The sequence below is a fragment of the Tachypleus tridentatus genome, chromosome 13 (assembly GCF_004210375.1).
Source record: "Tachypleus tridentatus isolate NWPU-2018 chromosome 13, ASM421037v1, whole genome shotgun sequence".
Taxonomy (NCBI): domain Eukaryota; kingdom Metazoa; phylum Arthropoda; class Merostomata; order Xiphosura; family Limulidae; genus Tachypleus; species Tachypleus tridentatus.
The window spans coordinates 116,897,476-116,919,734 of record NC_134837.1 but is presented as its reverse complement, the minus strand read 5'-3'; the positions used below and the strand labels follow the sequence as shown (position 1 = coordinate 116,919,734).

Below are 22,259 nucleotides of genomic sequence, written 5' to 3'. Positions count from 1 at the left end.
TGATGTATTTAAATGAAGTTTAAGATTTTGGTACAGGTTTTCATCTGTTAGATCTTTGCAGCAGGATGTTCAGGAGTGTAAAATGCTTAAACTTTCCCTCAAGCAGCAAATATTAGTGTAGGTGAAACATTTGTATATAGCCAGCATACTAAAAAAAAAATCATTGATTGTTGTTTAAAACATCTGATATGTTTTTTTGTACCAAAGCTCATATTACATGGGTAATATGACATTTTGAGAAGTCCTGAGAGACACTGAACTTAAATGTATTTCTAAGCAAATCTAGTTAATGAACAATTTAATTTTGGCAAAATCGATAGTGGAATGAAGTTAATTTTAGCTGCTGTCGGTAATATGTATAAAATCCAGCTATAAATTAACAATATATTCAGGTTTCTTGCCTCTTTTTACATTTTGATAATAAAAGTTTCATTGTTCAATACTGTGGCCTGGCTGCTTACTTGTTTTGATCAACTCTTATTTGTGTACATTATTCCGATATTTTCTAAGAACATCAATTTTTATAACTGAGGTCTACTTACCTGCCAGTTTCAGCTTTACCTTAGAATGCCACGATTTAATAACCCATCTATATTTTCAGTATTTACACAACTCTTATTTTTGGCTTCATTAAGAGATAAATCTTGTTTTAAGAAGTGCTATATCCATCATATGAACATTAAGATGGACTTGTGGGTTTTTTTAAGCATTACTAATCTCTAGTACACTAATTTCTTACAGATAAGAACGGTACATGTTCTAACTTAGGTTTGGCAGTATGTAAATTTAACACTTCAGAAAAATACTTCACTAGCACCACAAACACAGAATAAAAGTGGGTATTAGACAGTTAGATTAGAGAATAAAAATAAACGAGATCCTTAACGTGACGGAATAAACTATTAGTGTATTTATCACCCGCATTTACTGGTCACTTCATTGGTGAAAATAGGTAAGATGGAGGCTTCAGGTATTTCTAAATGACTGAAGTTACTAAATAACATCTTATTGCATGTGAATTCTCTAGCACTACCATCTTTTATGTTGTAAAAGTACAGAACATGGCCGTTATTCCCATCAAACTTTGCTTTTGTGACCTGGATAATGAAATTTGGAAATTAACCTATTTTATATATAAAAACGAGCAAATTTGCACATTTTCATTTACATGAGGTCTGAATAAAACAACATATGAATCAACATTTATACTAAAGTTATACAAAAATGTTACAAGTGAGTAGTTTTTCGAGATTTCCGACTGTAATGTAAATCACTTTTAAGTAACAGCCCCCAAATATAATCTCCCATCATGTTTTCGTTATACCTTCCCAGATCACAAAAGCAAAGTTTGAAAAGAAAAATAGGTCTTTTTTTCCATTTACCTTAGGCATAAGGAACTGGGAAATATCTTTTCTCCTAGGAAGAAAGTGTTAAACATTTTGCTACATGGTGTTATCTGCATGTTATGTGTGCTTCACAATAGGTCCCCATAACCATGAGCAAGTACGAATTTGTTTGGTGAACGAGATATTTCAGTATTTCCAAATGAAATGTAAAATCTTGGTTAAGACACATACACTCAAAATAAAATTGGAATTTGCTCTCCAAATGTCGATAATGTCGGGATTGACATGTTTTGTATAATAGTAAAATATGTTATTGAATTTTGGGCAGTAATTACAATTAAAATCCGGGGTTTAAAACCCCATAATTGTATTTAAAAAAAAAGGTAGTTATGTTTGTTTTGTTAAAATCTTGTAACCAGTATTCGTAAGGAAAACACCACCAAGAAATGTATAAGTAAATTTAGATCTGATATATAAAAAGCAACAAGTAATTTGATACAATATATGTAATCCACTGTTCGTAATGCTACCTTTCTTGGTAATGATTCACTGTGTTAATAAAGTTCAAATGGCTGGTAACTGATCTCAAGTGGAAATGCTGCATTCAAAGCATAGTCGATGGGAATTTTTTTATAACTTTTAGTAATTATTAACTTGTGTTAAGAGCGAGATCATACAACATTATTAGGAAAAATCTGGGATTTGACATGTTTGTGTTTTTCTTATAGCAAAGCCACATCGGGCTATCTGCTGAGGGTACTCGAACCCTTGACATATTTAACATTCGATTAAAAAAACTGAGTATCTCAGTGATTATACAGTCCCTCGCTAGTACAGCAGTAAGTATACGGATTTACAGCTTAAATCAAGGGTTCGATTCCTTTCGGTGGACTCGAAATATAGCCCGATGTGGCTTTGCTATGAGAAAAAACACACACATCCAATAATTATAATAATGTGGAAGTTTGGAGTTCACATTTCTAGTGCAGTAATAATTCTGATTTTTTTAATTTTGTTATTATTATTTTTAGATCTATTATCATACTTGTAACAACCTCTTTGAAGTTTCAGAAAAGTACAAATAACATTATAATTTAAATAAATAAATGACTTTGTAAGACATTATTGCACCGTGCCCTCTATTTATTTTGGATGTGTGTTCCTCAGAAAACCAGAGATAACGTAATTTAGTCATTTATTGTGAGATATTACTTGCCCATAATTTAGAGGAAAAACAAACTAATAAGTACCTGTTTCTTGTTTGGAATTTCGCGCAAAGCTACACGAGGGCTGTCTGCGCTAGCTGTCCCTAATTTAGCAATGTAAGACTAGAGGGAAGGCAGCTAGTCATCACCACCTACCGTCAACTCTTAGGATACTCTTACCAACGAACAGAAGGGTTGACCATCACATTATAACACCCCCCACGGCTGAAAGGGCGAGCATGTTTGGCGCGAGGGGGATTCGAACCCACGAATCGCACGCCTTAACGCACTTGGCCTAATAAGTACCTAAACTGTACTATCCTATTAATAAATATATTTAAATATAATAGTACTGTCTGTTGTATGTTCATGTAATTATGTCGCAGAGTGTGGATGAATCTTCACCAAAATTGGTATGGAGATCAATTGGATCCGTGGGAAGGTACGTTCAAATTTTGGTGCGGCTTTGCGTTTTTTACAGCTACAAAGGAAACAGTTTTCATATTTTGAAATAACATGTCAATGAAGAATTTATATGACTTTCGTCCAAAAACGGGTACTCGATCTAGTAAATAAATATTGTACATGAAATATACAAAGTTGGTTGCTTTTCTTGCCTTCTTCGCTGGCCGTTTTCCAGACATAATAGAATGATTTGGGAAGCTTGGAGTTGGCACAACATAACAACTTAAGCCGTCACAGTATCAAAAGATGGCCGAAAACTGGATTGACGCTCGTAGGCGTAGAGTAAAAACGTCGCTAGGCAACACAAAGTAGTTTCGATGCATTTTGAGGTCTTGAAAACGACGATGCAGTGAAAATTGGCATTTATATCGAAACTTGTGCTGTAATATATTACTAACTTTCTAGTAACACAATATAAATGGGAATGACTAAAATAGTGGCCTTCCTGTATTAATGTTTTTCAGCTATGTAAGAGATATTTACAAAAAAATGGTCAAAACTTTTATAAACGTGTTTAATGGAACAAGTTGTATCTTCTTCAATTATTTCTATACCCTCACATTCTTTGTCATCACAATTGGTAAACTGTAGTCTCAAACATCCGACCGTTTAGAAGTATTTCTTCAACAGCCAGTTTGTGCATGGTTCAGTTTATAAGTATTTGTCAAGAAGTTTTCTTTTGTAGAAAAGCACAAAGTGGCACAATGGGCTGTGCTCTACTCACAACGGGTATTGAAACTTGGTTTTTAGTGTTGTAAGTCCACAGACTTACTGTTGTGCCACTGTGACATAAGTCAAAATTCTTATCAAGGACCACTTGCAGAATATTATAAAGTTTGTTTTCGTGATATAACAGACAAAGGATAAACATTCTTTATATATATATATATAGCCACTAAAATATAATTATTTTTCAGAAAACATATTCATAAAACATTAATTTAGATTTCATTTTCGGAAGAACAATTAATCAGCACTTACCGGGCCTGGCATGGCCAGGTGGTTAAGGCACTCGACTTGTAATCTGAGGGTCGCGGGTTTGAATCCCCGTCACATCAAACATGTTCGCCCTTTTAGCTTTGAAGCGTTATAATGTAACAGTCAATCCCATTATTTGTTAGTAAAAGAGTAGTCTAAGAGTTGGCGGCGGGTGGAGATGACTAGCTGCCTTCCCTCTAGTCTTACTCTGTAAAATTAGGGACGGCTAGCGCAGATACCTCTCGTGTAGCTCTGCGTGAAATTCGAAACAAAACAAACATTTACAGCCACATGACGAATATTCAGCCCGTCACTGTTAATGTACACCATGATGAGAACTTCTGATGAATCAACATGATTAATTTGATACATCCTTTCACATACATCATTACCAAAGGACGAGACGTTAGAGACACGTTGCCTGGCCGCCATGATAGATGGCCATTACATTATTGTTCAACGAAGTGTCACAAGACGGCGCTAGTAACTTATTAAGGGCTGAAATTATAGTTCGATACCAGACAAGCGGCTACAATGGAAGATTATTTCACAAAGTAGATAACATATTTTAGGTGGCTATGACTCATACAATACATGTCTTACCATGTTGATAAATCATTAATTAAATCGTACTAACAACGCTTACACTTATACATTTATAAATATTTCGTGCTAAATAGAACGTTTAATGTTAATTAACTTATATTTAGTTAATTAAATTATGTATAATCAAATTGTCGTATAAAGGACACTTAAGACTAATTAATTCATTCTTAAAAGGACGATACGGTAATTAAAACTTATTGTTTAAAGAATTTCAGTACTAAATATCTAGTTAATCAGTACAATTATATTTAATTCAACCTTAAAAGAACATACTTAATATTCCTTTATTTGTAATTTATTCATTAAATTAATTATAATTAATTCGTCATAGTTGTTTGTTTGTTTGTTTGTTTGTTTTTTGGAATTTCGCACAAAGCTACTCGAGGGCTATCTGTGCTAGCCGTCCCTAATTTAGTAGTGTAAGACTAGAGGGAAGGCAGCTAGTCATCACCACCCACCGCCAACTCTTGGGCTACTCTTTTACCAACGAATTGTGGGATTGACCGTCACATTATAACGCCCCCACGGCTGGGAGGGCGAGCATGTTTAACGCGACGCGGGCGCGAACCCGCGACCCTCAAATTACGAGTGGCACTTTGCGAGTTATATTAATATTTAAATAACTGGCCTGGCATGGCCTAGCGCGTTAAGGCGTGCGCTTCGTAATCTGAGGATTGCCGGTTCGCACCCGAGTCGCGCCAAACATGCTCGCCCTCCCAGCCTTGGGGGCGTTATTATGTGACGGTCAATCCCACTTTTCATTGGTAAAGAGTAGCCCAAGAGTTGGCGGTGGGTGGTGATGACTAACTGCCTTCCCTCTAGTCTTACACTGCTAAATTAGGGACGGCTAGCACAGATAGCCCTCGAGTAGCTTTGTGCGAAATTTCAAAACAAACAAACAATATTTAAATAACAAATATGTGAGTTAAAGATGGATGTTACAGATTATTTGGAATATAAATATACGCTATTTATAAAACATATAAGAAAAGGTACAAATTATCTTTTATCATAATAAACTTGCAATATAATTTCTAGGTTGTATGTCCGTTGTGTATAAACAGTCGAGCTACTTGTTTTTGGCGTGTTCCCTGTTTATATGTGTTTAATATATTTGTTGTATTTACACCATCACATAAGTAAGTATTTAAACATTCCCTAATGTGTGACATGTTACGTAAGTCTCACATTACGTTGAAGATCAGTTTTTAAACTGTAAAGTACATGGCTGATTTAGTTTTCAAATGTTTTGCATAATTCCTAAAATAAAGAAAACTTTGATTATGTTAAGTGAATATTAATTCGAGTTTATTATTATTACAGTAACCAAGCTACAGACACTGAAATGCTATCAAAACTTTAATCACTAGGCTCTTGGACTACGTGGTGTTGTCAGATATTTGTTCGTTCTGGACATACGATTTCCTTTGTGGGTTGTATCACCTGTAAGTAGAACGTTCATTTTATTCTAAGCGAGCTGAAATTGATAGTTTTTGTAATAATTTATGGTAAATAATAAAGTATTCATTTAAATGTTATGCAAACAACTTTTAAATTTCAATGATTAAAGTATATTGTATATATATATGTAGGGTTCATTATTAAATGTATTGTGTGTTATAATTATCGTCTAATTGACTATATTTCGCAATTGGTGAAAGTGAATATCATTTATTCTCGTGACTGATGTTAAGTATGTTATATGACAAACATTGAATTGTACAAATCATGTTGCCTAAAACGTATTCACTTGGTCCTTGGACTAGCTACTCGATTATTGGGAACTACACTAGGTAATCCTAATCCTATGGTTTTAAAATTTAGTATATTTTCTCAAGCAAGATGAAATATGGTTTTGAGTATCAAACACTTCGGGCTGCGATCATCTTCTCTTCTGGAATTGTTTGAAATGTAAACAATAATGACATCAGTATTTCTGTAGAGGGTTGTGTTCTATATGTTTGTGTGTGTGACCACTTGGTAACATTTATATTTTTGTATTCAGATTATATGCGTGTGAAATAAAGTTAAACAGTATCAAGGGTTGACTATTCTAATCCAATGATTTATCTAAATTTCTATAGTTTTTAACCAAAATGGTAAGTGTCCTTCACTGACTCAAGCTTGGTAATCTGTATTGTTGATGACGTCGACATGTACAAGGTGCTGTAGAACAAAGTTTACATTTAATCACGTGCTATCACGACAACTGATACGGGTTCGTTAGTCTTATGAACGTATAATAGCTGCAGGTAGAAATTTCTATGTGTTTTATGATAGACGATCTGAAAGTTGTATTTATAATATTCAGTAAGTAGTTTATATATCTGTATGGCGTTTATTAGTTGTGTATGATTTGTGAAACATTAAGTGTCCTACAGAATACTGTCTGAAAGATGTTTTATACGTGTTTACCAATGACCAATGGCTGTATAGAAAATGGTCGAAGTAAGTTAATCATTTATTATTTTTATTGCAGATAATGAATTTTAACGTAATGAAATCTAGACATTGATTACTTGTACCACAACAGTATTCTTGTTAAAATCCGACGGTAACAGTAGTGATTAAGTACATGTAAAGTCCATCTTTGTAAAACGTGTAACTTATTTCGATACAAACTATTAAAATTGTTACTGCATAATAAGAATTTTATTAACGAGGTAAAATGTTCTGTAAAGTTCAAGTGTTAATTATTATACGACATTGCCCTTTTCAGGGAGGTTTAAACACACAGACGTACTGTGTGCGTTATAAAACACATATAATCATGATCATGTTACGTTAAATATATATATATATTGGGTTGAGGAATAATTCGTGAGCGTTTTTTCAAGTTAAAACAATATATTCATAAATGAAACGCTTTCGCAAAATATTTCATGTCATTTGGTATATAAATTTTTGCTCTAATAGATGGTGTGTTTGATTTTCATATGTCTTTAATTTTTGCTTTCATTTTCAGCTCATTAAATGGAATGTCAAGTGGACAAAATCGAGCATTTTCGACACCATCTGCTTTTCGCATTTAGTTTCTTGCAATTTCGTGTAAAACAATGCGCACACACTATATACCTAGGTATTACATGAAATAAAGTATCATAATAAATGTTTTGGGTGTAATGTGTTCATGCATTGAAGTATTGTATAGTCTTGCATGTAATGCTTCAATGAAATTATTTAAAAACGCTCACGAATTATTCCTCAACCTAATATTGTGTCACTGAAAACCTTTAATCACTTGATTAAGATAGGACAGGAAATGTAACTTACTGGTGAGTTAGTGTTAAGCGTCATTTTCTATGACGAATTAATTATAATTAATCTAATGAATAAATTACAAATAAAGGAGTATTAAGTGTGTTCTTTTAAGGTTGAATTAAATGTAATTGTACTGATTAACTAGATATTTAGTATTGAAAGTTTTTAAACAATAAGTTTTAATTACCGTATCGTCCTTTTAAGGATGAATTAATTAGTTTTAAGTGTCCTTTATACGACAGTTTGATTATACATAATTTAATTAACTAAATATAAATTAATTAACATTAAACGTTCTATTTAGCACGAAATATTTATAAATGTATTAGTGCAGGGGTGTGCAACAGGCGGCCCGCGGGCCACAACCCGGCCCGCCAAGCCATTTAGTGTGGCCCTAGTTGTTGTAATCTAACCATGTGACCTGATCTGTAATCCAACGCAAATAGAATATTTTTAAAAGCATCGATCCTACGGGATTCCCAGGCTTCGACTCGACAAACTTCTAAAATTATCTTTGCTAGAGAGGAGCAGGCCGAATTCGATTGGTCGGCCTCCTTAGGGCATGAATAGGTGACGTGCACTAGCACTATTGTCTACGACTCAACGTCATGTCCTGAACCTCGCCTTCGCCCGCTGGCGACAATTTTCCCTAACCTCTGCTGTCCGTCATTCATTATTGGTGAAAATTTTATTACCTTTTACAGTTACTACAAGAGATTGAAGGTAAATTGATTATTATTTAGCATATTGTTGTGACTTTACTGAATTTATTAAAATTTTTGCTTTCAGATGCATCTGATTCTATGTACAGTGTGACCTCGTTATTCGCGGGGGTTACGTTCTTTACCCTCCCGCGAATAGCGAAAAACCGCGAATATTGGACGCAGTTTTAAAACGTATATGTATGCGATTATATACTATATGAAATGCTTCCCAAACACTAATGATACTTATACTCATTGATGCAGTAATAATATTGCATACTGTTATGTATTTCACTAAATTGTACCGTGCGTTACCGGGCTGTGCTTTGCCGTTTGCGTTGTTGGGAAGCTGAGGCAGTCAGCCAATAGCAGTCCAATCTTGTTTGGTGAAGACGACAATTGATAAAACGGCTTGATTGAGTAAATACAACAGAAATCTCCTCGAAAAGCCCTTTCAGTCTCTGTGACCTACAAAACGCAGTTCGCGCATAACCCGCGAATATGCGGGGCCGCGAATGGCGAACCGCGAATAGGCGAGGTCACACTGTATTTTGCTATTCTCAATTAATTTAAGTACCGGAAGGCTATGATCGGGATGCCAATTTAGAAACATGTGTTTCTGTCCATAAGAGGTTCCATGTGTAAATAAATTCTATGTTTTTTCTACTTTGCTATTTTCGTGAGAATAATTTTTTGTTTTGATTTCAGGGCTAGTAAAATGTCAGCAGTTAAGAAACGAAAATTGATGATGAGGGAAGGTTATTCAACAGTGAATGGTGCACAAAATATCTTGTTGTCCCACATAATCAAGGTGTTGTCTGCCTCGTCTGTCAAACTACAATTGCAGTCATGAAAGAGTACAATATTAAGCGATATTACGCAACTAAGCACTCCTCCCAGTTTGATGAAATTGTTGGTCAGGCACGAAAGGACAAAATTGAACATTTAAAAACATCCATTGAAAAGCAACAAGGTGTTTTTACCACTTTCAAGAAAAATTCAGTACTGGTGACAAAACTGAGTTTTAAGCTTTGTGAATGTATGGCAGAAAAGGGAAAGCCTTTCAGTGATGGAGAATTTATTAAAAATTGTTTAACAATATTCACAGAATATGCATGTCCAGAGAAAAAAATATTTGGTGGAGCAAACTAGCCTTTCCCGCTTTACTGTCTCACGCAGGACAAAAGATCTTTCAGAGGACATCAAAGAAACTTTGAAAGAGAGATTGAATTCGTGTGAAGCTTTCAGTCTGGCTTTTGATGAAAGCACTGATATCAATGACACATCCCAACTTGTCATTTTCATCAGAGCTGTTACTGCAGGCTTTGATGTTTTCGAAGAGTTTTTAGATATGGCAAGCCTTTCCTCCACAACCACAGGACAGGATATTTGTGAACAAGTGCTTAAGGTTGTAGAAAAGTTTGAACTGAATCCTTATAAATTATGTGGTGTTACAACAGATGGTGCTCCTTCCATGACAGGTAGGACAAATGGATTCACCAAGAAATTTCTAACTGCAATTGGAGCACAAGACGTAGTTGTAAGCCATTGCATTATGCACCAAGAGAGCTTGTGCACCAAAGTTCTGGATTTTGCAGAAGTCATGAAAAATGTCGTCCAATGCGTAAATTATATTCGAACACGAGGATTAAATCATCGACAATTTAAAACTTTTTAGATGAGCTGGACAGTGAGTATTCAGATGTTTTGTACTTCTCTGCTGTACGTTGGCTTAGTAGAGCTGCTACTTTGAAGAGATTCTGGAATCTGCGAGAGGAGATTAAGTTCTTCATGGAGAGCAAACGTCAGAATGTGGACTTCTTGAGCAATGAGAACTGGCTGAATGACTTAGCATTCCTCACAGACATTACACAGCATCTGTCTGAATTAAACTTAAAACTACAAGGGAAAAGTCAACTTGTGAATAAGTTGTTTGAGCATATTTGTGCTTTTGAGAAGAAATTGGAACTTTCCAGGTTCAGTTGAGAAGAGCCATATTGACCCATTTTACATGTCTTGCAACCAGGAAACTGGAATTTCCTAATCTGGATTGCACCAAATATGGAACCAGTGTAAAAAAGCTGCGTGATGAGTTTGCATAAAGATTTCCAGATTTCAGACAAACTGAAATTAGATTGAAATTGTTCGCTCAACCTTTTGATTTGGCAGTGGAAGACAGTCCTGATGATTGCCAAATGGAACTCATTGAACTGCAGGCTGACATGGACACTAAAAGGAAATTCTCTGAAAACAGTTTGCTAGACTTTTACAAACTCTGTGTACGTGAAAAGTTTCCCAATTTGTCCCGTCATGCACAAAGAATTGCCTCCCTTTTTGGTAGCACCTACTGCTGTGAGCAATTTTTCTCCAAAATGAAGCTCATCAAAACCAAATGTAGAAGTCAGCTGACTGATGAACATTTGACCAGTCAGTTAAGAGTGGCAACCACTTCTGTCAAAGCTGATATTGACAAGCTCTGCAAGGACTCTAAATTTCAAGTGTCGCACTAAAATGATCACTCATGCAAAAATATAAAATATTATTGCTTGCATTTTGAGAATTTTTTTAAATTTATTGTGCATGTACACGAATAAGCTTGTTTTTTAAGTGGCCCCGCTTGATTGATGAAGTTGGTTATATGGCCCACCGACGAAAAATGTTGCACACCCCTGTATTAGTGTAAGCGTTGTTAGTACGATTTAATTAATGATTTATCAACATGGTGAGACATGTATTGTATGAGTCATAGCTACCTAAAAATATGTTATCTACTTTGTGAAATAATCATCCATTGTAGCCGCCTGTCTAGTATCGAACTATAATTTCAGCCTTCAATAAGTTACTAGCGCCGTCTTGTGACACTTTGTTGAACTATGACGCAATGGCCGTCTATCATGGCGGCCAAGCAACGTATCCCTAGCGACTGGTTCCTTTGGTAACAAAAATTGGAACGATGATCTGGTCGTCTTTGATGACATAAAGACATTAGGGACCGCTAGCGCAGATAGCCCTCGTGTAGCTTTGCGCGAAATTCAAAACAAACAGACAGACGTACTAGACGAGTTTTTAATGCCAGCTAAAGCTATTTTGTAGTCGTGGCGCCATCTCTAATATTGAGCCATTAATTGTTTATATGTTATTGAGATATTTATTGATCAACTATTTAATTATTTCTTGCGTTAAGTGTCATTTTCTTAAAATAACTGCTCAAAGTAAATAAGAGGGGAGTTGAACTTTTAATATAAAACGTAAGATAAAAACTTAAGTCAGATTTGTCTGGTTAATTGCATCCTGCATACGATCTCCACGTAATCGAATTCGAGTGCTAGAATGACCAAAAACAGTTTTATCCTCTAAACCATTGTTGATAATACAACAATTTTACAAATGAGCTTCTTAAAGACGTACAATAATAAATATATACTATGAAGTTAGTTTTGCTAGTCTAAATACAGTGCCTTTTAAAAGTATTCACCCTTGCAATGTTTCCACGTTTCTTTGCAGTTTAAACTTGCAGTCATGGAACTTTCGAATGGGACTTCATATGTAGAAACTAATAGTAATAATCTTATTTTCATTTGCCCATTTTACCATTATACCTTTTCAGTTTTCTTGTAGATTATACCGTTATGTTAATGTTTCTACTGGAAGTTGTGGTACAATGTATCTTATACCCTCTTATTTAATGCATATTATTTTAGAAATGTCTCTAATTTCTTTCAGTACAATTTTAACGTTTTTGATGAAATATAAAAACTGTACACAGTTTTTTAATGAAATTGGTTTTATTTAAAATATTATGATTAAACTTAACACGATTATGTGTGAAAGAGGCTGGATATTAGCAAAACCTACAAAGAAAATACATAAATTTACATTTTCTGATTGCATGAGTATTTAGCTTTTTAAGTAAGTACTTGGTGGAAGCACATTTGTGAGAAATTATTGCTGAGTCTTTTTGGATAGGCCTCTACCAGCTCTGTACAATGGAATTGTGTAATTTTTCCCCATCCTTCCTGGTAAAAACTGCTCTAGTTCTGACAAGTTCATTGGAGATCGTTGATGGACTGCAATCCTCAGGTCTTGCCATAAATTTTCTATTACATTAAAGTCTGGACTTTGATTGGTCCACTACAGGACATTCCTTTTCAGTGCGATTTTGATCTTCTGCTTCAGGTAAGTGTGATGCCGAAATGTGAATTTGGTATCCAGTTTTAGATTTGTGGCTGAATCAAGCAGGTTTTTCTTTTTAATTCGTCTGTATTTTGAATCATCCATCTTCCCCTCAATCCTGACGAGCTTTACGATCCTTGCTGATGATAAACACCCTCATAACATGCTACTGCTACCACCATGGTTGACAGTTAGGATAGTGTTGACTGGGTGATATGCTATGCTGCACATGCCTCAGACATAATGCTTTGAATTTAGACCGTAAACCTCAATTATTGTCTTGCCGGATCACAAAACCTTTTACTGCATGTCTGCAATATCATTTACATGATTTTCGCAAACTCTATACACAATTTAAGGTGTTTTTTTTGCAGTATTGTTTTTGTTTTGTCACTTACTCATGCAGGCCAACTTTATAGAGAGACATGGAATTTTAAAATGTTTAAACGTCGCTCTTGGCTTTACAGTGGCGTCCGTAAACAGTTTCCTGCTTACCTGATTGCTTAGTTTGAAAGAGTGGCCTGACCTGGGCAGTGACCTGGTAGTGAGAAGCATATTACACTTGTTAATGGTGGATTTCACTTTACTGAAAGGGATAACACTATGTAACACAAATTTTGTTCCTGGATAATACGTGTTATTTTTTAGTTGCTTATGTTGTAAAAGTACAGGAAATGGCCATTATTCCCTTCAAACTTTGCTTTTATGACCCGGATAATGAAATTTAGAAATTAACTTATTTTCTGTGTAAAAACGGGCAAATTTGCACATTTTCATTTACATAAGGTCTGAATGAAACAACTTATGAATTAAGAGTTACATGTATTTATATTAAAGTTATACAAAAATGTTTGGAAGTGAGTAGTTTTTCGAGAGTTGTGACTGTGATGTAAATCACTTTAACGTATCAGCCCCGAATATATAATGTCCCATCATGTTTTCGTTATACACTCCTTGGTAGCGGCATTCAGAGTCTATGGTGGAAGCGCTCGCCTTGCTCCTCTGAGTATGCTCCCATGTTATCCTTGAATTTGTCAAGATGAGCGTCAAGGATATGGACTCTCAGGTGCATCCTGAAGCCTATTTTGCCGCAGTTCTTCACCAGAGCCTCAACCAGTTCTACATAATTTTCGGCCTTGTGATTGCCCAAGAAGCACCTAACTGCTGTGACTAAGCTGTCCCAAGCTTTTTTTCCTTCTTACTGGAAAATGTCGGTGACGCTTCCTCTGACTTGCGACTTGAGCACTTTCATCTAACAAATCCCACTCCTTGAACCTAGATGTCAAAGGCTCGGCATTCGACTTTGTTAGACCAAAATCTCTGATCAAGTCATTGAGGTCTCTTTGGTTGGGGTAGTATGGGTTTCTCTCACCAGCTGTACCCTTGAAATTGTAATCTGGATCTTCAACGTCTACCTCCTCTTCTGAGGATGGCTGCTTTCTCTCTGGCAGAGCACCCACTCTGGGTACAGGGAGCTCAGGGCAGTGTGGCACTGGGGCGATGGATGATGGAAGGTCCAGATACATGATAGCAGATGCACTCTTGCCAGCTTGATGTTTGGAAGGATCCACCATGCAAAAGTAGCAATTGCTTGAGTAGTCAGTGTCACACCAAATTCTTGAAATAGCGAACTTCATGGCTCTCTTTTCCCCTCTGTACCATCCTGCAAAATAAAATTGTTATTATGAAGAATAAATTTATTTCATCCATAACTAATGTGTAAGAGGTTCGTGCAAAATATTTCATATGTGATATTTTTTCTATACTATTGGAAATTAGGAAAAATGAATTAAAAGATATTCAAATTTTAAGAGGTCTAAAATTTGTATAATATAAAATCTTACTATTCAAGCAAGCAAAAATTGTCCGTTTTACTTTTTAGAGTTTTTTTTTTTTTTACAGTGTTCGCAGGTAAATGAGGTGCCCTGAGTTGTTCTTGATCCACGACAGGCATGCCGAAATATGCTTTGTAACCTCCTCACTGGGTCGTGTAGAAAATGTTTCTGGTGGGATATCCTTATCGTGCTAGTAACGTTGGAAGCCATCTGGATCATCCAGGTTAAATGTTTTCTCATCAAAACCTTCGTCCACTTTTCTACGTCCCATGTTTGGTGCTTATCAGCAAAGTTTAACCGAGCTGTTTCGTGGTGTGGAAGGAGGCGTGGCCTTTGAAGACGTTTACAGTTTTTAAAGCTTTTCTCTCGTTGATGCCGTCTTACTGTTCTTGGGCTGCATTCTGCGTCCCTGAGGGCTTTAATTTGGTTCGACATTTGGCTGGTGTCTTGCCGGACAACCCATCGAATTCTCCTGCTCAACGCCGGCGAAATTTTCTTGGGCCAACCACTTGAAATTCTTGTTCCGTATCCCTCAGGGTTTAAAGAAACTTGCAACAGCAGTTTTACTACGCCCAATCTCACCAGCGATGGCACGTTGAGAGAAACCTTGTTTTTGCAGCTCGTCAATTCTGCCACGTTCAAACTCTGCCAACTTTTTAGCCTTTGCCATGTTTTTACCCAATGTAACACAGGAGATGTCGGTAGGAGATGTTGACAACACTAATGCTTGAACACAAATGACTAAATTTCGTTACGTGTTTACCGATTAACGCTTCGTTTAAGTATGGACTTGGGTCTGGCATGGCCCAGTGTGTTAAGGCGTTCGACTCGTAATCCGAGGGTCGCGGGTTCGAATCCCCGTCGCACGAAACATACTTGCCCTACCAACCGTGGGGGCGTTATAATGTGACGGTCAATCCCACTATTCGTTGGTAAAAGAGTAGCCCAAGAGTTGGCGGTGGGTGGTGATGACTAGATGCCTTCCTTCTAGTCTTACATTGCTAAATTAGTAATGGCTAGCGCAGATAGCTCTCGAGTAGCTTTGCGCAAAATTCAAAAAACAAACAAACAGTATGGTTTTAAACTTTTGACCAGCTAGTATTTAGGCTAATTTCATAGTGTTCACATTTTCCCTATTAAAAAAGTTTATTTTTAATATCCCTTTTCTTATTTTCATCTTTCGAAGCTCTACTCAAATAAATGGTTAAGTCTAACAATGCAAAATGCATATTTTTTCTTTATGTTCATTGCCATTAAGATTTTGGCCGGCAGTGTATTACTATGGAAAGTTCTAGAAAATTCTAAAATGTTCTTGAAAATTCTCATAAGTTCTATTTAGAACATTCCAGAAAATTCTTGTAAGATAGAGAAAATTTTCTATCAGCGACTCAGCACTGAATCTACCTGGAATGTTTTGAAAAATGGGTAAATTTGAAAATTTCCTTACCCAGGTCACAAAAGCAAAGTTTGAAAATAAAAAATAGGTCTTTTCCATTTACTTTACGCATAAGCAACTGGGAAATAACACTTTCTGCTCAGGAACAAGAAAAAGTAAAAATTTTGTTACAAAGTGTAATCAGCGACTTTGAGAATATTTTAATTGTCTTTGAAAGTCCAATTTAATTATATAATATCGACGTCATTATTTTTTGTTTTTAGCTTTTTCAGCATGGAGCAGATTGTGTACATTTATAAGGCTCCATTTGAAAGATTCATGATTAAAAGCTCAAACGGCAACAAAACGTAGAGCTTTTGCGGATGAGCGAGTACTTTTGCAAGACATTATAAACTCTAGTTGCTAGTGAATCATAGAGTGACCCGATGAACTGTAATACTGCAGAACACAAATTAAAAATTTATTTCTTCATTAAAATATTTAAGGTTAATAATATTTTGTTGTTATTTTCAAGCATTTAGAAAAACTGTGAACAAAGACTTACGTTTTGAACAAATAAATCGTTCCCCGCTGGGACAGCGGTAATTTTTCGGATTTACAACGCTAAAATCAGGGGATTCAATTACCTTTGGTGGACACAGCAGATAGCCCGATGTGGCTTTACTATAAGAAAAACACATACACACAAATCAATTTTCATATAGGACTTTTCACGCGTTTCTTAATATTGTAATTCTATTTGGATATTGCAGATAAATGACCTCTGAATTTTAATTTTTAGTAATGCTTGAGACATTTCGAAATGTATTGACGCGTAATTTCATTTATCTGTGAAGATTTCGTTTGATTGTTTTTGAATTTATCGCAAAGTTACAAAAGATTATCTGTGCTAGCAACCCCTAATTTAACAGTGTAAGACTAGAGCGAAGGCAGCTAGTCATTCTAAAGTGAAATTCTAAAAACAAACAAACATTTAATTTGAAAGCGTAAGTAGAATAAAAATCAAATTACTGGGCATTGATTTCTTATTAAAATATGCTGACCTGAGAAAATTTTATATATTTAATAGGAAGTTTTAGTTATTTAACAGTCAGAAATTTATCTTGTAATTTTTAATATCAAACATGAATTTTTTCTTTGCCCTATCTTATAATGACTTTAAATAGAGCACTAGAAAATATGATCACGAAGTGATATTTGAGGTTCTGCATGATATGAAAACGTGACATTATGAGAGGGCGTTGTTACTTTTCAACAGGCAGCAGCGTTTTTCCAGCGAAAAAATAGAACTGTTGTTCTTGGCTAGGTTTTAGAGTTGGTGGTAGGTAAAAACATATATTTATTTAATATAACTTTTATCATCACAGTTTTGCGTTTGTTATTTTAATGCAGTCCTATATAATAGACTTGCATTGGGGCGACTGGTATGGGTATTAACACTTTCAATAATAAAACAGAGAACAACGTTTCGACCTTACCAAGTCATCTTCAGGTTGTTCTCTGCTTTATTAATGAGAGTGTTAATGCCTATACCAGCCATTCTAGATACATTTTTATTCCAATGGTTTTTTGTCATCAAGTGTATAATAGACTATCCACACTTTGTCCTCCACAGGGAATCGATTCTTAGATTTTAACGTTGCAAGACTATTAATTCTTAATAGAATGCTTGGTATTCCTTTCTAAATATATTAAACCTTTTAAAATTTATGGTTATATAACTACCAGGGTGATATCTCGGTATTCTTTATGTCACGCGATTTTACAGTTGCGATTTTAACTGGTAACGCGATCGCCATCTTGACAAAGAGGTAAACAGTTCGAATGGAATACAGCTGCGTGTACGGAATTAATATAGGTCTAATGCATATTTGTGATGCTGATGTGCAAATTCTTCAGTTATCGTTCATATATTATTGTTTAATAGTGAAATGATCAGTTGCAGTGCCTTGTAGAAATTGTTGGCTAAGGCATTAGCAGTTATATCTGTAAAATTATAGTAAGTAGGCTCAGGGGCGTAGATTTTTTACACCCGATGGGGGGGGGGGATGATTTTTGCAACCACTTATGTGGACTGTTCAAATTGCAAATTGGTAATCTCTGATTACGTGAACCTGAAAGCTGTAAACCTGCAGTCACAGAGTAATCTTGTTGCCACAATACTTGCATGTATACTTAGGCCTACTGACTGATACTTACAAACTATCACTTAGATCGAAAAGCTTAGAAGCATGCCTGTGTTAAAGATGTATGTTTGGCTACTGAAATAGCCTACATCTAGGCTTAATTATGTAATTCAGTTGGTAAGAACACGAGAATCACAAGAACAGACACACAATTTGTAGTCCTGTGATGCAATAAAACAATTCAACAGACCAAACTGTAGGGGGAGATGATTGTATGCATCATACCCTCACCTAAAATGAAGGAGGGATGTATATCCCCCATCCCCCTTTGGTTCTACACCCCTGAGTAGGCTTGATTTTTATCTTTACCAGTACTAGCACCCTGCATGATATAAAATAAGCTGAACACACGTTGCTTTGGCTTCACACAGTTGGTCCTGAAGTTTACAGCTTTCAGTGACTACACTTTTCTTTCCTTTTCATTAGCTTGTTTTTGTGGGAAAGCATGCAATAAAAAGTAAACTACCAAGTTAAACTAGTTTTTCAACAGTTATCGATAAATTGTTATAAGATTATTCTCAGCTAAGAATAGAATCCCACAAGTATTTATGCTGTGCTTACTATTACTCATTAAGGCAAACTGGAGCAATGAATATCAAACAGAAGGAAAGTTCAGGTATTTTTGACTTGTCATTGGTGTAACTGAATACGCAACACTTTACAAATTTATAGCAACAAAAGTTCCTTGCAGATGCAAATAGTCATTACAGGCAAGTGTATAGAATAAACAAAATTTCCCCTTTGTTTTGGTGTTTGTTTGCCTTGGTTGCTAAGTGGACACTGCATTGTTAGAGGTCAGTTTCCAGGTGTCCAACCTCAAGAATACTATTAGTATTAGTAAGGAATGGCGTAATACAAATGATAAAAGTGAATTATACTATAAATATAATCAATATTCTTTTTATCGTTTGGCTGACTAATATATCATGATATTGAACTTGTGCATAAACAGTACCTTGAAAGAAAAGTAGTGTAGATTCATCTTTATTTAATTTCTTACTGAATTTTGTGTTCAGGTTGTTTAACACCATTGTCACTCTGTGTTTATCAATATGAAGTTGCTACTTAAGAATGCATATGATATGTTCATTTACAGAGATGGCAAGTTTTTTTTTGGTAAATGTTTTTGTGTGTGTAATGTTACAGACCATGTAGATTGATTGAGTTCCTATCATATTGCAATAGTGGAGACTGACATTTTACAAATACTTTGAAAGAAATTTATTAATTGGTTTAATTTTTTTCTTACCTCATGGTGGTGCAGTAATAGCCATAGTAACCCTAGTGGTAAATTGATATAAGGTAAGTTGGAGAAATTGTTCAGTCTTCACATATGATGTCTATTGATGTACTTTAGGTATTAATAGGGCTCATGTTGATGATGTTTCTTACAAAAATCAGTGGAGTTGGCAACAGGTAAGATAGTAATATTTCTGCAGTAAGTATCAGGATTACTCTCACTTCATTTCATTAATGTAAATGTTTTTAACATGCAATGTAAGCTGCTGTTTAATGTTGCAAACAAACAACTAAATTTAGAAAAATTATCTAACAAACTATTTTTTAAAGAAGTTACAAATAATCCAAATGTTTATTTTTGTTGACATAGGTAATTGTGTTGTATAAGAGTTGTATATGTGTAACCATAATTTTTTAAAGCCAAAACAAACATTAAAGTTAAAATGTGCTGCATTTTTTAAAAAAGACCCTAGGGTACAAGCTACAAGATGGAATAATAAAATGTATCTTAGGTTTTGGAGGTGACTGAAGATGTAGGACCCATGTTGAGGAGGGATACACTGTCTATCAGTCTTAACCTCCAATTCACTAGTCTCACATAAGAAATAGGCACAATTAGGCTAGAAATTAGGAGAGGGAGATGTGGATGCTCAAGCTCACAACATCCCACATCTATATCACCCTTCACCACCTGCAGACAGTTGTGGGAAAGTGACTGCTCCCCCCATGTTAAAATAATAATAAAAAAAAAGATATAAAAATAAGGAAATAAGGTACTACCATTTGGGGGTAAGTAAGATAAAATTTGCCTCTTGAAGTTAGCATTCCTATCCCCAGTATGATATATACACACACACACACACACACACACACACACACACACACGCCTGTGTGTGTATATATATATATATATATATATATATATATAAATGTATATAGGAGATATTAAATTAATTTTATGCTTTATTCTATATAGTTGGGATAATCCTCTGAATACAACTACTTAGATTAAAATGAAGTTATTTGTTGTGTCTTAGGACAGCTGGTATATTACCATCTTGAAGATGACCTAAAAAGGTCGAAACATTATTCTCTGCTTTATTAGTAAAATTGTTAATACCCATACCAACTGTCCTGAGATAAGTTTTTATTTCAAGTAGGCTTCTTGTCAATAACGAAGTTACTTTTTTCCTTCAGATGGGTAAACGATACTATTGTGACTACTGTGACCGCAGCTTCCCTGATAGTGCTGACAACAGAAAGAAACATATACAAGGAGTTCAGCATCAGCGACTTTGTAAACTTCATTATGATGCTTATAAAGGTTTGGTCAATATTTGGAGATGCATTGTTCTACAAATTGTGTATATTTATATATCTCACAATCATATTTCACAATAATGGGTTGTGAAATGTTTATGTTCAAGGAAAAATTTGATTAATTTTGGTTAGAACATTTAATGTTTTTATTAAAATTACATTTTTTAAAACAAAATATTATTTATATTTACTGCAAATATACCGGTAGTGCTGTTGCAGTTATACAGGTGTTTTCTTTTTGTTTAATTAGTTTTTCACATACATAGTTGTATTCAAGATATTATATTCTCAATGTGTTTGTCAGGGGGGATCAGATGAATAAATTTGTGTATAATTTGTTGGACTGTAAGATGTAAGAACAAAATATGTGAAATAAAATTTAGAAATCTTCAAACAATGTATGCTTTGGACAAATTTACCTACAAATTTTGGCAACTTACATGCTATATTCAGTCTTGTACTTCCAAGATTGTTGGGACTAACAAATTTGGAATTAATTTCAAGTTAAAGTTGTTTCCCCATATATATATGTGTGTGTGTGTGTGTGTGTGTGTTTTCTTTCTATAAATCATGGTGGCTTTTTCTTTTGCCACTCAATATGTCATAGTGTTTGAACAAATCACTTTGTTTTCAAAAATATATTAGCAGATCCTTCATGAGTCAGTATAATGTTCTTTAGTATCAGCTTGGGGACTGCTTGAAAAATCCAAAGAAGTGCTTTTGGGGTTCAACTAGTTAAGAGAAATTAATGACAAAACTACAAGTAGTTGAAAACACTACCAGAACAGTAAGAGACAATACACAGCCTGGTAATAAACAGTGATGAGGAACTCAATCAACAGTTTAATCTTAATTGATGCCTTGCAGTCTTGTATTGTTTTGGTTTTTATAGTTACTCTTCATGTGGTGAATGACTTAAATGTAGCACCAGTTGGATAAGTTGCAGTTTCTTTATCATGTATATGATTGAGGTTGAGTTTTGTCATAGCCACTGTAGGAGTAATTATGAAGTCTGATTTAACAACAATATTTACCAAAGGGATTCTGAGCACCCCTGTGAACAGTCTGAATTAACTCGTGCTATAAAAGCAGTGACACCTTAACAAATTTCAGTTTCTAATGGGAAGTCCAGCCTGTCTGTACTAGGTAGATTATTATTTGAGCTGGAATCTTAACCAAAACATCATGAACACCAGGAACATGAGTGGCCTCAATTGAAGCTTTCACTTATGGCTTCTTTGCCATTTTTAAGAAACGGGAATGGCACTTGCATCAAGGTCATCCTGAACATCATCTACATCACTTGAAACCAGAGATTCAGTTGAACCACTGTCAGCATCATCATGATATTCAACCTTATTTGCATTAAAATCATTACTTTTTCCAAATTCTTTTGCTCATAGTGTAATTGGTTGCTTACTTCATGTTAGGATGTAACTTTGTATATGGTGACAACCATCACAAGAACATCTACAGCATCTGCAATTTATGCACAAAGTATATTTAGATTGCTTGCATGTATTGGGTTGAGGAATAATTCGTGAG

The 22,259-nt window shown here is 35.0% G+C and overlaps 1 protein-coding gene across 4 annotated transcripts in view; it reads left to right on the top strand.

Annotated features, from left to right (window-relative positions):
* The first annotated feature begins 6,831 nt into the window (after window positions 1–6,831).
* LOC143239819 (zinc finger matrin-type protein 5) overlaps window positions 6,832–22,259 on the top strand; it is a 31,274-nt gene continuing 15,846 nt past the window's right edge. For 2 of the 4 annotated variants that reach the window (XR_013021396.1, XM_076481357.1), the window contains exons 1-2: window positions 6,832–7,048; window positions 20,592–20,718. Coding sequence is in view for 3 of the 4 variants with exons in the window: in XM_076481357.1 (XP_076337472.1) it covers window positions 7,040–7,048; window positions 20,592–20,718 (136 nt within the window). In the remaining variant the exon portion in view is untranslated. Of the gene's footprint in view, window positions 7,049–17,115; window positions 17,295–20,591; window positions 20,719–22,259 lie in introns of those variants that run through there. The other 2 variants (XM_076481359.1, XM_076481358.1) reach the window with 2 other exon arrangements.